The sequence below is a fragment of the Myotis nattereri genome (genome assembly GCF_964212035.1).
Source record: "Myotis nattereri genome assembly, chromosome: 11".
Classification (NCBI taxonomy): domain Eukaryota; kingdom Metazoa; phylum Chordata; class Mammalia; order Chiroptera; family Vespertilionidae; genus Myotis; species Myotis nattereri.
The window spans coordinates 16195384-16213594 of record NC_138086.1 but is presented as its reverse complement, the minus strand read 5'-3'; the positions used below and the strand labels follow the sequence as shown (position 1 = coordinate 16213594).

General features: G+C 37.7%; 1 protein-coding gene across 3 annotated transcripts in view; it reads left to right on the top strand.

Annotated features, from left to right (window-relative positions):
* Positions 1 to 18211, top strand: part of CADPS2 (calcium dependent secretion activator 2) — a 480839-nt gene that overhangs the window by 239485 nt on the left and 223143 nt on the right. For all 3 annotated transcript variants that reach the window (XM_081101756.1, XM_081101755.1, XM_081101754.1), the window contains exon 8: positions 17791 to 17930. In XM_081101756.1, coding sequence (XP_080957882.1) covers positions 17791 to 17930 — 140 coding nt within the window. The remainder of the gene's footprint in view (positions 1 to 17790; positions 17931 to 18211) is intronic.

Below are 18211 nucleotides of genomic sequence, written 5' to 3'. Positions count from 1 at the left end.
AAGAGTTTGTTGCCATATCTCAGAAGCCATGTGGGTGACAAGAAGCAAGACCTTGCAGGTGAAGGATCAGAGATAATTCGTACATGGTGCATGTTTTTTTGAAAGATTTTTTCTAGTGGCAATGAATTATGTCTGGCTCATTAGTAACATGCTGTGAAGTGTTAGAGGAGACTGCTTATCATTCTAAGTCTGACTTTGAAGGAAAGGGGATCTTGACAACTTACATCAGTTCCTCAGAGAGAGGTGGCCACCATCCTCACTGTAGAGGTAGAGGAATGCATTGTCTTAACTTTCTCACCACTAAAGGAGGGTGAGCAAGTTATCAATAGGCATCCTTCGTGGTGGGTCCGTGTGGGTGATTATAGTAGAAGTTGATATTTCAGTTTCCTCAGCACAATAGATGGAGCAAATGTTAGACATATATTCTGTACTAATTAATCCTTTATTTCTAATAGGTGGGTTATAATGTTTCTTTATGATTTTAATTTTTCTTCTCCATCAACTGGTACTGATCATTTTGAACATATTTTTGCATACTTATTTTCATCTGTACATCTTTGTTGAAAAATCTGTTCACACATTTTCACCGAGTTTCGCTTATTCTTAAGTTTGGAAAGACCATAATATATTGTTTTACATAGCTTTTATTAGATGTACAATTTTTAAATATTTTTATCCTAGAGTCCAGCTTGTTTTTTCATTAACAGTGTGTTTCAAAGAGCAGAAGTTTTTTTTGTTTGTTTGTTTGTTTTTTAATTTTGAAGTCCAATTTGTGGGGTTTTTTTTGTTGTTGTTGTTGTTTTGTTTTTTCATGGCTTGTGCTTTTGGTGCCATATCTAAGACATCTTTGCCTGACTCAAGGTCAGAATTACCCTTTGTTTTCTTCTTGAAGTTTCATAGTTTTAGATTTTTACATTTACATATTTGATCCATTTTTGGTTAATTTTTATATCTTGGGCTACATGTAGATCAAAGTTCACTTTTTTTATATATGAATATTGTTTTTCATACCATTATTGGAAAGGCTCTCTTCACTGAATTTCCTTAGCAGTTTTGTTGAAAATCAATTGTCTATCTATTTGTGGGTCTATTTCTGCACTCTCTATTCTGTTCCATTGATTTGTTTTCCTATCTCAGTGCCAGTAGCATATCACCATGATTACCTTAACTTTATCATAAGTCTATTATATGAAGTAGTGATAGTTCTTTAACTCTATTTTGTTCTTCCTCCCACCACCACCAACCTCCAACTTGTTTTGCCTATTCTAGGTCCTTTACTTTGCCCTATGAATTTTAAAATCAATTTGTGGGTTTCTACAAAATAACACCCAGTGTGATTTTGATTGTGATGGCATTGAATCTGCAGATCAACTTGGGAAATGATCAACAATATTGAGTTTTTCAACTCATGATCACAGTACAGCGGTGGGCAAAATTAGGATTATGGTTGTTTGTTTGGAAAAAAACAAACTCTGTTCTTTGTTTATGCACAACTATAAACCTACTTTTGCCCATCTTATATACCCCTCCATTTATTTAGGTCTGATTTCATTCCTTGTAGCAATGCCTTATAGTTTTCAGTGTACAGGTTTTGCATTTCCTTTGTTAAATCTATCACTGAGTATTTCATGTTTTGGATGCTATTCTAAATGGTATTATTTTGTTAGCTTAATGTTTAATTTAGGTATTGCTAGTATATTGAACTAAAATTGATTTTTCTGTATTGATCACATATCCTCCAACCTTGCTAAACTCACCTTATCTAGTAACAATTTTGTAGATTTATTGTTTTTTTATAGGTAATATTGTCTACAAATAGAGTTTTATTTTTTCCTTTCTTATCTTGGTGCTTTCTTTTCATTGCCTTATTGTGTTTACTAGGACCTCCAATGGTATGTTGAATAGAAGTGGTGAAGGTGGAGATCCTTGTTTTGTTGCTGGTCTTATGGGAAAAGCATTCAGTCTTTCAGCGTTATGTTTGATATTAGCTGCAGGTTGTTGGTAGATCCCTTTCATCACGATGATACAGTTCCTTCTGCTAATTTTTATTTAACTTATTTTGTCTCTGATCTTTATTTTTTTATCTACTTTTGGTTTAATTCATGATACTTTTTCTACTTTTTAAAGTAAAAACTGAATCCACTGATTTGAGAAAAATCTGATTTTCTAATATTTAGTACTATGAATTCCCACAGTCCATATGAAAAGACCATGATATCTTCTGTTGTTTAGTAGAAATTTATAAATGTCAAATAGATGAAGGTATTGTTCATATCTTCCATATCCTTATTGATTTTCTGTCTACATTTTAAATCAGTTATTGACAGAATGGTATTAATCTCTCTGTATAATTTTGTATTTGTTCCATCAATTATTTTTGTATCTTAAGGATCTTTTATTAGGTGCATAAATATTTACGACCAATATTTCCTCTTCATTAATTAACTGCTTTGTCATTGTGAGATGACATTCCTGCTCCCTGGTAGACTTTAAAATCTACTTTATCTTAGTCACCCAAGCTTTCTTTTAACTACTGTCAGCCTATATCTCTTTCCATCCTATAATTGATTTGTTTCTTTATATTTAAAACTAGAGGCCCGGTGCACAAAAATTTGTGCACTCCGGCCTATGCCCTCTTGCAGTGAGGGACCCCTTGGAGGATGTCCACCCCAGTGGGGACCCTCACCCCATGGATTTTTGGCCAGCCTGGGTGAGAGGCTGATGGCTGTTTTCAGGCTGGCCACACCCCCTTTAGGGTGGGAGGTCCTCACTGGGGTGCCTGGCCAGTCTGGGTGAGGGGCTGAGGGCCGTTTTCAGGCTGGCCAAGCACCCTGGCGACGTAAGCTCCCAGCCTCTCCTTTTATTCTTTTTTCTTTTTTATTCTGGGATTTATTTACCTTCTATAATTGAAACTTTGTTGCCTTTAGCGGAGGTCTGTGGAAAGCTTGGCTTCCTCCATTGCCAGGGGCAACCCACTCCTGCTCGCTCCAGCTCTGTGGCCACAGCTGGCTGAAAGCAGGTATCTAGGGTTTGTTTACCTTCTATAATTGAAACTTTGTTGCTTTGAGTGGAGCTCAGAGCACGATGCGGCAGCTGGGAAGCTTGGCTTCCTGCATCATTGGGGCAACCAAGCCTCCTGCTTGCTCCAGCTCTGTGGCTGCCGGCCTCCACCTTGGTTGGGTTAATTTGCATATAGTTGCTCTGATTGGCTGGTTGGCGTGGCTTAAAGCATAGCAAAAGTATGGTCAATTTGCATGTTTGTCTTTTATTAGTATAGAATATCTTTATTTTAAATTTATTATTTTTAAATTTTGTTCCATCATCATTTATCCCCTCTTCCACCTCCACCCACCCCCTACCCCCTACAATCACCACTCTGTTGTCCATGCCCAGGAGTTCTCTCACTTTTTCTTTTTTGCTCAGTCCCTCCACCCTCCACTCAACACCCTCCCCCCAAAAGCAGTCTGCCTGCATTCTATATAGGAATCTGTCTCTATTTTGCTCCATAGTTCAGGTTTGTTTTTTTTCTCTCATTAAATTCCACATATGAATGAAATCATATGTCTTTCTCTGATTGGCTTATTTCACTTATAATAATTTCTCCAGGTCCATCCATGTTGTCACAACAGGTAAAATTTTCTTTCTTTTATGGCAGAGTAGTATTCCTTTGTGTAAATGTGCCACAGCTTTTTTTATACACTCATCTACTGATGGGCACATGGGCTGGCTTCCAAATATTGGCCATTGTAAATAATGTTCCAGTGAATATAAGGGTACATATATTCTTTCAAATTAGTGTTTCAGGTTTCTTTGGATAAATTCCCAGAAATGGAATTGCTGGATCATAAGACAGTTCAATTTTTAATTTTTTGAGGTAACGCCATACTGCTTTCCACAGTGGTAATGCACAGTCTGCATTCCCACCAACTGTGCATGAGAGTTCCCTTTCCTCCATATCCTCACCAACACTTATTATTTGTTGATTTATTAATGGTAGGAGTGAGGTGATATCTCATTGTGGTTTTAATTTTCTTTTCTCTGATAATTAGTGATGTTGACCATCTTCTCATATGTCTAATGGCCATCTGTATGTCCTCTTTATTTATTTATTTTTTTAATTAAATCTTTATTGTTCAGATTATTACATTTGTTCCTCTTTTTTCCCCCCATAACTCCCCTCCTCCCAGTTCCCGCCCCACCCTCCGCCCTCACTCCCCACCCACTGTCCTCATCCATAGGTGCACGATTTTTGTCCAGTCTCTTCCCACATCTCCCACACCCCTTTCCCCCCCAAGAATAGTCAGTCCATTCCCTTTCTATGTCCCTGATTCTATTATAATCAACAGTTCATTCTGTTCATCAGATTATTTATTCACTTGATTCTTAGATTCACTTGTTGATAGATGCATATTTGTTGTTCATAATTTGTATCTTTACCTTTTTCTTCCTCTTCCTCTTCTTAAAGGATACCTTTCAGCATTTCATATAATCCTGGTTTGGTGGTGGTGAACTCCTTTAGCTTTTCCTTATCTGTGAAGCTCTTTATCTGACCTTCAATTCTGAATGATAGCTTTGCTGGATAAAGTAATCTTGGTTGTAGGTTCTTGGTATTCATCACTTTGAATATTTCTTGCCACTCCCTTCTGGCCTGCAAAGTTTCTGTTGAGAAATCAGCTGACAGTCGAATGGGTATTCCCTTGTAGGTAACTGAGTTTCTTTCTCTTGCTGTTTTTAAGATTCTCTCTTTATCTTTTGCTCTTGGCATTTTAATGATGATGTGTCTTGGTGTGGTCCTCTTTGGATTCCTTTTGTTTGGGGTTCTCCGCGCTTCTTGGACCTGTAAGTCCATTTCTTTCACCAGGTGGGGGAAGTTTTCTGTCATTATTTCTTCAAATAGGTTTTCAATATCTTGCTCTCTCTCATCTTCTGGAACCCCTATAATTCTGATGTTGGTACGCTTGAAGCTGTCCCAGAGGCTCCTTACACTATCCTCACATTTTTGGATTCTTTTTTCATTTTGCTTTTCCGGTTGGGTGTTTTTTGCTTCCTCGCATTTCAAATCATTGACTTGATTCTTGCGCTCCTCTGGTCTGCTGTTGGGAGTCTGTATAATATTCGTTATTTCAGACCGTGTATGCTTAATTTCTAGTTGGTTCCCCAATATAACATCGAGGGTCTCATTAGTTTTCTTGTAGATCTCATTAAGTTTATCGGCGGCTTCTAAACAGTTCTTGAGAGACCTTAAAAGTGTGGTTCTGAATTCTGTATCTTCCATTGACAATTTTGTCCTGTTTCTTTGTCTCCGCAATTTGTTATGCTTCCTTGGTGCACCCCCTAGTGGTATTGGTGCGCAGTCTTATAGTTAAACCTTGATTGTTGTAGCTAATACCAGGGAGGATTTGACCTCCAGGCCAAGTGGCTATGAGAATCAGCTGTGTCTGCAGTGAGAGAACTTCTGTCCTCTAGGGAGGTGCTCATCTGGCGTTTGCCTGAGGCTATCCGGCAAATGCCTCTGTGCAGGGCTTGGGCGGGGCGGGTCGCACAGGATCAACAGGGTGGGCCAGAGAGAGCAGTTATGGCGGCTCTCAGTCCTGTCCCCAGGGGCTCTGCCTCTCTGAGTCCCAGCACCCACTGCAAAGCTCAGAGAGAAAGCTGCACTCGCTCTGACCGAAGCCAGACAGTCCCACTTCTCCCGTTTGAGTCTGGGTCCCTAAAGACTCGCCTATATCTGGAGCTCAGAGTCTGCGACTCCCTCCCGATTGAAAACGCCAACCGCGCCCTCCGCCGCCAGCCTGCTCCGCGCACTCCGCACCTCAGAATTTGACTTCAGCACTGCGCCTCCTCTGAGTGTCCGTATGCGTTTCTCTTTCCTCCTAGTTGTAGGACTTCCACTCAGCCAGCGTTCCTGTGGTTCTGGGTGATGTCCGTTCCGTTTTTTAGTTTCACTTTTGAAGTAGTTGTTCAAGGCAGCAAACTCCGGCGTTAACCTATGCCGCCATCTTGGTTCTCCTCTGTGTGTCCTCTTTAGAGAAGTGTCTATTCAGGTCTTTTGCCCATTTTTTAATTGGATTGCTTGTTTTTTTTGGTGTTGAGCTTCATAAGTTCTTTATAAATTTTGGATATACATCTTTTTTTATATATTTTTTATTGATTAAGATATTACATATGTGTACCCTCTACCCCCCCCCCCCCCCGCTCATCCCCTCACCCCCCCGTTGTCCGTGTCTTGGATATACATCTTTTATCAGATGTATCATTGGTGAATATGTTCTCACATTCAGTGGGTCGTCTTTTCATTTTTGCAGTGGTTTCCTTTGCTGTGCAAGAGCTCTTTAGTTTGATTAGTCTCATTTGTTTATTTTTCCTTTTGTTTTCCTTGCCTGAGGAGGTATATCAGAGAAAATATTGCCGTAAGACTTGTCTGAGATTTTACTGTCCATGTTTTACACTAGAATTTTAATGGAGTTAAGTCTTAATATTTAAGTTTTTAATCCATTTTGAGTTTATTTTTGGGTGCAGTGTAAGATGGTGGTCTAGTTTCATTTTTTTCCACGTATCTGTTCAATTTTCCCAGCACCTTTTATTCAATAGACTATTTTTAGTCCATTGTATGTTTTTGCCTCCTTTGTCAAATATTAATCGAATATATAAAGCATGGATTTATTCTTGGGCTCTCTATTCTGTTTCATTGATCTATACGTATGTTTGTTTTTTTATGCCAGCACCATACTATTTTCATTACTATGGTCTTGTAGTGTAGTTTGATATCAGATAGAGTGATTCTTCCAAATTTGTCCTTCTTTCTCAAGATTGCTGTTGCTATTCCGGGTCTTTTGTGGTTCTATACAAATTTTTGGAACATTTGTTCTAGTTCTGTGAAATACTCCATTGGTATCTTGAAAGGAATTGTGTTGAATCTGTAGATTGATTTGGGTAGTATGGACATTTTAATCATGCTAATTCTTCCTACCCATGAATCAGGCATATGCTTCCACTTATTTGAAATTGAGGAAGATTTTAAGAAATTGAGGGAGATTTTGAGAAATTGAGAAATTTAAAGAAATTGAGGAAGATTTCTTTCCTCAGTGTCTTACTGAGACACTGAATTTTCTGAGTACAGCTCTTTTACATCCTTGGTTAAACTTATTCCTAGCTATTTTATTCTTTTTGAAGCAATTGTGAATGGTATTGGTTTTTTAGTTTCCCTTTCTGATAGTTGATCATTGGTGTATAAAAATGCAACTGATTTCTGGATATTTATTTTGTATCCTGCTACTTTACTGAATTCATTGATCAGTTCTAGTATTTTTTGGTGGAATCTTTAGGGTTCTATATATATAATATCATGAAACTTATGTAATTTTTTAAACCAATGTCACCCCAATAAATTTAATTAAAAAAAGAATATCCACCTTTATTGTCTTTAGCACCTGTACCTAAAAGCCATCTACTTTTATTCCCTGCTAGTTCTTATTGCATGTGATCTATGAGTCCAAAAAATAAAGTCCTTAGATCAAAGGCACCAGATTCTAATTAGCTGCCTGTTGAGTATCACAAACTAAAAAGCTTGGAACCTCTTTCTAGAAGACATTGATTCTTGTTTTCGCTCTGCCTCAAGAGTTATGAGGGTATGAACAAGTCACTTAACCCATCTCTCCTTCTGCCCTGACCTTTATTCTCCACCACTCTTCCATCTTATCACATATTTTCTGAATTTATTCAATTCTTTGGAGCATGGGAAATGTATCACCAATATTTCTCAACCTCATACTTTTCTTTCTGTCTTCCTTTTTCATTATTTAAATGACTACTGACTAGTTTGCTATGTAATTGCAAATGGGAAGGTTTTTCCTGAGTCTTACCATTTTGGCAAATTGTTAGGCTGTGATTATTATAAGATCCATAGATTTCTTTTTCAAATGAAGAATAAGAGTTCATTTTCCTGCTTCAGGGTGGTATTTTGTTTTTAACATAAATAACAATACTTATCCATAAATTAGTCAATCCTAAAACATTTTGCTATACAGTTGGCTAGTTCATGCTCTTCAGTTTCAGGATACAACTGAAGTTATTAAAATTTAGATACTATATGTAACTCCCTCCTTCCCATCTTTCCATGTATTACGGATTGACAGAAATAAAATTGACTTGGCTTTAAGAATTCCTAAATGGTACTTAATGACCAAGGGGTAAGAACAATGTCAAACAATACCTAATCTTTGTGAAACAACTGATGGAATAATGTGTGGGATTAGGGAGGGGATGTAAAATTGAAAGTGTCTATTGTTAACTTGAAGTAATTTTTCTTATAGGTATTAATTTTTTACTTCAATGTCAAGTTATTTACATAACAAGAGTAATGCCCACTTTTAAGGATGTGAAACGTAATTTAACTTTTGAAAAACTGAGACACTCAGTTGAAAGGTTCTATGTAAATTCCATGCATTATAACCAGAGTAGTAAAAAGAAACATGATAAAGTTACTTGTGCAGTGCCCTCATAGAAACTGTCTTGGTAAGGAAATATAAAGATTATTGCTATTCTTAATTTATGGCTGAGGGGAATCAATCAAGAATAATAAATAGGCTTTCCTGTCTAGATAAGTCTTTAAAAATACAGATATAGCTGTGATGGAATGAATATATGCTGCATCCAAGGAGAAATATGAAATTGATACCTTACAAGCAATAAAACTGATATGTGAAGATGAGGAAAGGCCAGTACTTTTAATTGAGTCATGACAAAAATACAGTGACTAACCTGAGTATGTCTTTCAAAATCTTCAAGGGAAGACTTTGACATAGAAGAAATAATGCTTGATCATTTGGGTATGTGGAATTTGTTAGAAATATGTGCATGATTGTGTTCATTCTAGTAACCAAAATATTCAGCCTCATTGTTCATCTCTTTACAAATTTTTATATTCATGATAAGGAAATTAAAAACATTGTCTAAGTGAAAAAACTTAAAGTGAGAAAAATTTTTTTCAAAAGATTTCATACAAGCAGAATGCTTTAGGAATGTGAAAGAAATCATCGCACATACACATACAAACATAAAACCTTTCATTAAAGTAATCAGACAAAGCTAATGATAGAAATGTATATGTAAAGATATCTTTGAATTATGTATTTAGTGGAAATATCTGAAAGGTAAATTTAGTGTTTTTTATTATCAAATCTCAGCTTTTAGTGTTCTTTTATGATGTAGTTTCAGCTTTTATTGTTTGTGTATTAGTTTCCTATTGAAGTTTAACAAGTTACTAAAAACTAGTGGCTTAAAACAATACAAATTTGTTACCTTACAGTCGTAGAGATCAGAAGCCCAAAATGAATCTCAGTGGGCTAAAATCAAGGAGTTGGCAGGGTTGTGTTCCTTTCTGGAAGATGTAAGAGAAAAGGCAATTTTTTACAGTTTTCAGCTTCTAGAAGCTGCCAGTATTCCTTGGCTCATGGCCCCCTTCTGTTTCCAAAGCTTAGCAATGTTCAATATTTCTCACAGTCATCCCAACACTCACTCTTCTGCCTTTCTTTTCAATACCTAAGAACCTTGTGGTTGGATTGGGCCCATCGGGAACATCTAGGTATCTTCCCATTTTAAGGTCAGCTAATTAGCAACCTTAATTACATCTGCTACCTCAATTCGCCTCACGTCAAGTGACATATTCACAGGTTCTGGAAATTAGGACATAGGCATCTTTGGGAGACTTATTCTACCTATCACAGTCCAGAAATGGAAAGATGAGAGTTTCATAAATTTTTAGAGACTGGTAAGTAAATGTCATCCAAATTCTGGCATTTACTACTATCATTTTCCAAATTTTGGCATTACTTTAGTTGGCAGGCCTTTTTTTTATTTCAGTGAAATAAAAATTTTTCATTTGCATTTTTATTTCTAATTTCTCTAAATATCCATCCATTCAGTCAGTCAACTAAATAACCAAGCAACCAAAAAATAATGTCTACTATAGTATATGAAGGAAACCCTAGTGAAAATATGGCTTAATTAAAGATACTGGCTTAAATTACCCTATGAGCCACAGAATAGCTTCTGCCCTCAAGTAGATTACTCTGCTAAATGCATTCCAAGAGCCCCTTCATATGATGATTCATTTTTAAGCAGAGATGTCAAAAAGACTTGGGAATAATTTTATGCACCTTGGTTTTTCTTTTCCATGGCTTTTCCTCAGTCCCCATCATGCAACTAACAAAACTTTTAATCTCTGTCTTTTAACAATCTAATGCCAGAAAAAAGTATATAATTAAGACAGTACGTTCCCTTTTTTTTTTCTTTTTACTCAGTTTCTTTTTCTTTTTGTAAAAGACCTCATAAAAATGTACTGTGTACTTTGTGTGGTTCTGTCAGGTCAGGAAAACATTTAGTAAGGGGTTGGAAGTTTGATCAACTTCGTATTGTAAATTCCAGGATTCTTCCCAGCTTTCGAAATAAAGGAAACAGGATTTAGCCCACTGACAGAAGGGCTGACAGAAGACTTATTGCTAATCTTTCAGTACACAAAGGAGCACTGTGTAGTGAGGGTGAGCAGGTGCTCTTTGTTTCAACGCAGTAGGACAGGAAGTGTTGATATTAAATCAAAGAAGAAGTAATTTAAGCAACCTCAAGTGTATTGAACACTGGAAAATGTTACTAAAAAGGCTGCAGATTTCTCTCAGAAAAATCACCCAGTTTTTCTTTTCCACACACTGAAAATGTAGGGACTCTGACAGTGGAGAAAATATATGCTAGTTTTTAACATCCTATGTAATAAAGAGCTAATATGCTAATTAGACTGGATGGTGGAATGACCTTCCAGAACAACCAGTGGGTGGAGGGCGGGGCCACAGCTGAGGGACCCGGGTCTGTGAAGGCTTACCCTTGCAAGAATTTTGTGCATCGGGCCTCTAGTGTGCTAAATAAAAATTTACTGAAATGAAGCAAATTCAGTTAGGCCTTCCACAACACATACTCTCTCAAGGAGGTACTCGAAAGGTTCATAAGAAATAGTCACTGTGAATCTTTGCTAAACTGTAAAAACTCTTGTCAGTTGAATGAGAAAGAGAAAGATGTAAACCGAATCAAGGTTTCTCATAGGATTACCTATACTCTCTGGAGAGATGCTCACTTGGCCATTTCCTTAAAATACCCTGTGTCTCAAGGATATCCGCTTGTCAGCAAAAATGATTTTTAATCACAAATCGAAACAGGATTCCAGCTAATAACACTTTCATTCCTTCTTACTCTTATTTTAAGGATGTATTTTTAATGCCAATTCATCTCTTACTTGAATGTTAGAATGTCTGACCACACACAGAGTCTTATGACTCCCACAGCTCAGTAGAAGGGCATTATTCTTTACTTAAAAGTATGAAAATTTGATTGTCATTTATTGGCTTAAAAGCATCTTTTGACTGCATGTTATGGGATGACATACGAACTCCTTAACTAAACACATTCTTTTATAGTCTATTCCTAGACTTCTTTATTAATCTCATCTGTCAGTACAACCTTTTCATTTCCTTAACCTCTTCAACCTACCTGGTCATATCCTCATTCTACTACGCCATTGAACACAAGGTTCCTTCTTTCCAGCTAAAGTGATCTCGTCCATCTTGCCCAGTCTTGCTCATGTAAGAATTAAGTGAAGTCTTCCCCTATTCCTCAAACAGATTTCTTCATCAAGCCATTGTAGTCTGACCTCACCTAAATTTTCTCTTGCTGGAGATCTCTCGTGACTTCTCTTTTAAGCCAAGCAATAGCCTTCCCGCCCTGACTGTGCTTGACCATTTGGCCAGTTTCTACTCCCTGAAACACAGCCAACCGTGAATAGAGTGGAACACAAACTCCTGGTTTTTCATCTGCTTTTCCTTGGCCTCAGGTCTCAGTTATAGAGTTCTTTTCCTTTTCCTAATCCTTAAAAGCTATGTTCCACAGGGTTCTCTCTCCTTACCTTTTGAAGAGATAGAGAATTGGCATGGCAGAAAATGTAATAATCATTTGTATCGGTTCAAGATTTTTTCATGGCAAACAATGGAAACTGACTGAGGGTCAGCCCAGGGAACAAAGAAAGAGCTGACCTGTCTGGCTGGGAGGAAGGCATTGAGAACTAAAGGTAGAGGTGAGAATGTCAGCATCAGCATGGTGTGCCCTTTTCTAGGGTGCCACTCTTAGAATGGTTCCGTTGCAATGGCCTCATGTATTTATGTCTCAGGCCCTTCCCATGTGTTTGGCTTTGTAAATCTTAAGTGTTCCTTTAGGTTCCCAAATGAGTCAATCATTCTTCTATGTGAGTCTGTCCTGATTCCTTGAAGAATTGCTCATGGTACTCATCTTTGAAATAGAATTATACCAGATGTGTTTCTCTATTATTTTACTATAAGACTACAGTACAACTATTTTTCTTCCTCTTGGCTGCTTATGGGAAAAGGCAGAGAATAGTTTACCTAGCCCTAGAGCTCATCTAGCCCCTCTCAGGTCTTCTAGATTTCCCCTGGCCCCCGCCCCCCGCCCCCCTAGTTTTTTAGTTTTTTGGGTCTTTGTTAAAATTCAGTTTATAAATTTAGAAAGACATGTATTTATAGGTCACAAAGTTCAACTAATTTTATATCTACACAAATGCATGTGGTTTGGCTTTAAGTAATTTCTCTAAATAGGAAGGAAAACAGTGGAGAGGTGCCTGCTTGTGCTAGTATATTTTATTTTTTTATTTTTCACTTCACCCCACTTTATTTATTAAATTTAAATTATTTTTTATAACATAACAAATATATATATATATATATTAATTTAAATTCTTTATTGTTTAAAGTATTACATGTCTCTTTTTTTCCCCCACTGACCTCTCCCCGGCCACCCTCACTCCCAAGCAGAAGCCCTCACCCCCTACTGTCTGTGTCCATTGGTTTTGCTCATATGCATGCATACAAGTCCTTTGGTTGATCTCTTACCCCCTCACCCCCTCCCTTTCCTCATAGGTTGTATAGTCTATTCGATGCTTCTATGTCTCTTGTTCTATTTTTATTCATTAATGAGGTACCACCTCACTCCTGTTAGAATGGCTAGCATCAACAAATCAACAAACGACAAGTGCTAGAGAGGATGCGGAAAAAAAGGAACTGTCCTTCACTGTTGGTGGGAATGCAGACTGGTGCAGCCACTGTGGAGAACAGTATGGCGTTTCCTCAAAAAATTAAAAATGGAACTCCCATTTGACCCAGTAATCCCTCTTCTAGGAATGTATCCCAAGAAAACAGAAACACCAATCAGGAAGGATATATGCACCCTTATGTTCATAGCAGCACAATTTACAATAGCTAAGATTTGGAAACAGCCTAAGTGCCCATCAGCAGACGAATGGATTAGAAAACTGTGGTACGTCTGCACAATGGAATACTATGCTGCTGTAAAAAAGAAGGTATTCTTACCATTTGCAACAGCATGGGTGGAACTGGAGAGCATTATGCTAAGTGAAATAAACCAGTCAGAGAAAGATAAATATGCCATTATCTCACTCATTTATGGAATATAATGAACAACATAAATTTAAATTCTCAATTGCTTAATGTATTACATAAGTCTCCTTTTAAGAGAAAGATCTTTCTGGACCCCATATGCTCTAAATATTATGAATATACATATACTTACACTTCATTTTTAAGTTTTTTTCTCCCTGTAAATTAAATTTGACAGAATTTTAAACAAATTCTAAAAATCCATTTGATATTTTTCATTACACCTTAGCAAAGATGACAAGCAATGTTGACATTTTATTATGAAGAAGATACATTGGCTCTCAATTTAAGATAAGAAATCATAAAATGTGTTGTCATGCTAAGTGACAAGACATTTAAAGTGTTGCTGACAGAAATAAAATAGAAGACTGAGTGTGAATAGAAAGGTTAAGATAAAAGGATAGAAAAAAAACTGTTGCTAAGTAATATAAAAAGCTATTTTGTACAGAGATACAATTTAATTTAGATGCAAACCTACAATACAGAAGAATCCTTACTAAATTTTTATATGTTAAGTATTTTAATTGTACAGTCAACATCAGAGACACCTCTCTGAACATGAACTAAGTCCTGTGAAACAGAACTATTTGTTGTGAAATAAAATTCTTCAAGCACTTATTTACTTGTAAAAGACTTTTGAAGCAAAACTCTGTTAATGTACTAGTGAAGGTTCTACCAAATGCTGTAACAAACAAATGGCATCATTGCAGTTGTTTTAAACAGTAGCACCTATGTAGCAGGTTAGTATGGGTGCTTCCTGCTAGATGGGTAGATTTCCTTCACATGGTGGGTGACCCGGGCTCTGGTTTTCCATTTGATGGCGCGCCCTCCCCTGAGCATTGGAGTCCTCTGCATTTGGCTGGCAGTTTAGTAAAGAAGGATGAAGGCATATCTGTATCTTAATCATCTTTCCCCGAAGTGACACTTACCAGTTCTCTTCCGATTCCGTTAGCTAGAACCATGTCCCTACTCAGATGCAAGGGGAGCTGGAGAACGTGGTCCTCGCTGCCTCTGTGCTTCCCAGCAGCAGTTCTACACGAGGGGGAACGTGAGTCCCGGTAGCCAGTTAGATGACCTGCCGTAGTTCATCCCTATAGCCAGGGATAATGACTGTTACCCTTTCTCCTACACACGTGTTTGCTTCAACTCAAGGGAAACAACCCAGAGTCTCTTCCTGTCCTTACATCCAGTCCAAAGTCCAACATCTCCCTCGGGTCCCGCTGTGGGCTCTTTGCAGCCTCCTGACCTATGCACTGAAGTTCAAGTCAACAGCCCCCTGCTCCACCTCCCCTCCCCGCCTTTCCGATCACAAATCCAAGACACCGCAGGGAAGCGGGGGCAGGAGGGTGGTAGTTAAGGTTCCCGTTAGAACAATGGTGAAGTGGAAAGTGCATCGGGATAACTGTCAGCGACAGCAGTGGAATCCTGCTGTGGCAGGCACTGTGAGGACACCCTGGCCATGTTCATGTTCACTTGATTGAAGAACTCCTTTGTCCTTGATTCTCCTTGACCCTTTGGGCTACCTACAGTGAGAGCATCTTCCTTGACCTATCATCATCCGAGGCTACGTCATGTCAAGGACGATGACCACTTTCTGCTGGTGCCATTGGGGAACCTGGAAGCCATTTTACAGGACATACTTAAGGCTACGTTGGAGTTCATTTGCCAGTACAGTTCTTTTGAAACAGTGGCTTTAGAAACACTAGCAATAATAGATCTGTGATATATAGGAATAATTCGTATCTGTGAACCTCTGTTTGTTGCATGTGCCAGTGTTTATAACTTTATCAGTCAGAGACTGTCCAGAAAAACAAGACAATTCCAGGTCTTTCCAATGGAGAAAATTTAATAGGAATTAGCTACACAGGTGATAGAACGGAGCAGGCAAACAAATGATGGTCAATAAACTCAGACACTAATGAAATCAGAAAACTGCTGTACCCCCTAGGGATAGAAGGGCAATAGGAGGAAGTGATATTACCAGATATTACCTGAGCTCTTAGCTCTGATAAAAAGGGTATATGAACTCTTTGAGGGACTGCGCTATTTATATTTTTTTCATCTGTGTGTGTCCACATCACGAGCACTTGAATGTTTGTTTATTTGAACAGAGATAAGTAGCAAATCCTTTCACTGACTTCATTTAGAATTACCCATCAGAGAGCTGACATGTGGCAGAAATTATGGCATTCAATCCAAGATGATCCTTCATTAGTGGTTCAGCTGCAATTAGGGAACAAAACCAACTTTTATATAAACATAGAAAAGAAAATTACAAAGAAATAAAGTCTCATGTCAAAATACTTTGGAAGGAAGGAAGGAAGGAAGGAGGGAGGGAGGGAGGGAGGGAGGGAGGAGAGAGAGAGAGAGAGAGAGAGAGAGAGAGAGAGAGAGAGAGAGAGAGAGAGAGAGAAGAGAAGAAGAAGAAGGAGGAGGAGGAGGAGGAGGAGGAGGAGGAGGAGGAGGAGGAGGAGGAGGAGGAGGAGGAAGAAGAAAAGGGAGGGGAGGGGAAAGCTTTCTGGAATGGCTGGGGCAAGTAGCAGCGATAGCTGCAGAGGATATCTAGCTCTTATTCTTTGATCCTTTTTAGGACTCATCTTCTAAATTGATAATGATATCCCTTTGTCTACTGGTTTGAGCCAAAAAGTTTCAACTTACTTTCATTTGCTTTTATTTAAAAAGGAATCTGTAAAATATTACACTGGATATTTTAGCAGTCAAAAAAACTTATTCTAGAATATGACCATAATTTTTCAAAACATCACAATTGCCATTTAATCTGTTCTTGGATGTGCCTTTATATGTTCAAGGGTACAAATATGCTGGATTCAATTTAGCTGTGGCTTTTAGAACAGGCTTAAGAAAAGTCTCAAAATAGTAGGTACATTTAACAACTTGGAAGTTGAGAATAGTTTGAGAAGCTTTTTGGACTGTGTTGCCTTTCCTAGAGAGAAAAAGAGCGTCGCTGGAAGATTTCTCAGTGAATATTCCACTTATACATAAAAATGAAGATTTTTTTTTTTTGGCAGAGCATGTCAAATTCAACTGTCAGGTTGTACTTCAGCACCATAGAACCATACCTGAGCATGTTAGAATTCTTCCATTTACACAGAAATTTCAGGCTTGCTTGCTTTTCACATTGGTTTAAAGTAGGAATTATTTAAAATACAGTGCACTGCATGTCATGTCATTATTGTTTTCTTTCAGAAGTTAGTGTTCCCATTTTAAAATACCCCTGAAGGCTTGGGTTTGGGCTTTGTCTAAATAGTGTCATGACTGACTGAAAGGGGGAAAAGGTATTGTTTAATCTGTTCGGCACCTAACATCTGAAGAGGAAGTTTTTCTTTCTTCGGGTGGCTCTGTGGACCTCTGGTGTTGTGAAATAATCACGTGGTTTGGCAGTTTTACCAAAAATAATTACTTTGTTTTAGTCATGATAACATCATCTTTATAGTTTTGAAAACATGTAGTCGGGGGGGGGGGGGGGGAATTCCTCTTTGATATTGACCTAGAGCAGAAAATGTGCTATGCTCAGTCTCTTCTACCTCTAATTGAGTTGACTTTCTTTAATACTGTTTCACAGTGAAAATATTAAAACACGAGGAGTATTTTTGCTGCTTAAAATAATTGGTTTTTCTTTTTTAAGCATGCTATCTGTAATTTCAAAGCGTATTTCTTTCTGAACTTCTTTGCCCTGAGGAATTTAGAGTGTTCTTGAAATTATAGGTGTTTATTAAGTATTTTTCAACTGTCAATTCAACTGTTGTCATTGTGCTATTAATTCATTATGAAGTGATACAGGAAGAAAACTTGTGTTTTGTTTTGTTTTTAATCCTCACCTAAGGATATGTTCTTATTGATTGTTAGAGAGAGATGAAGAGGGCAGAGAGAGAGAGAGAAACATCAGTATGAGAGAGAGAAACATCAATTGACCAGCTCCAGTATGCACCAACCTGGGATGGAACCCACAAACTATTAATGTGCCCTGACCAGGATTTGAACCAGCAACCTTTTGGTGTAGGGGATGACGCTCCAACTATTTGAGCCACTTGGCCAGGACAAGAAGAAAACTTATGTGATAATATGAAAATACATATTTGTCCAAAAGATAAATGAGTCTGTGTTGAACCTATCTGCTATGGTGGGAGTGAAATGGTGTATTAGGCAGGTTTGGGCATGGCACCTGCTTTTCAAACAGGAAAACGTACAGAAAAGATTTCAGTTCCAACTCTTAGACACTTTGTATTATGCACTTAAATGTTTTCTTTTTTGTATCCTACAGGTGATATTGTACCCAACTTCTAATAGCTCCAAGTCAGCAGAGTTGCACCAAATGATAGTTCCAAAAAATAGCCAGGATTCTGACTTAAAAATCAAATTGGCAGTGCGAATGGATAAACCGCCACATATGAAACATAGTGGGTGAGTGTATGCTTGATTTTTTTTTTCTGTTGAAATTTTGGATTTCATTTTAGTGTATCACTTTTGAAAATTTACTGAGAGAGCCAGGATATCAGGCTTTTACGTGGATTTCTACCCCCACCCCCAAATGACATATGTAGGTTAACTTAATTTTTTAAACCTGTGGACACCTTCAGAGCCACGTATATATGGTTATTTAGTCAATATAACTGTTTGCATTCCTAAGATAATATTGGCACTTGATTGCATTGGTATTACACATCACTTATATTGATAAAGAA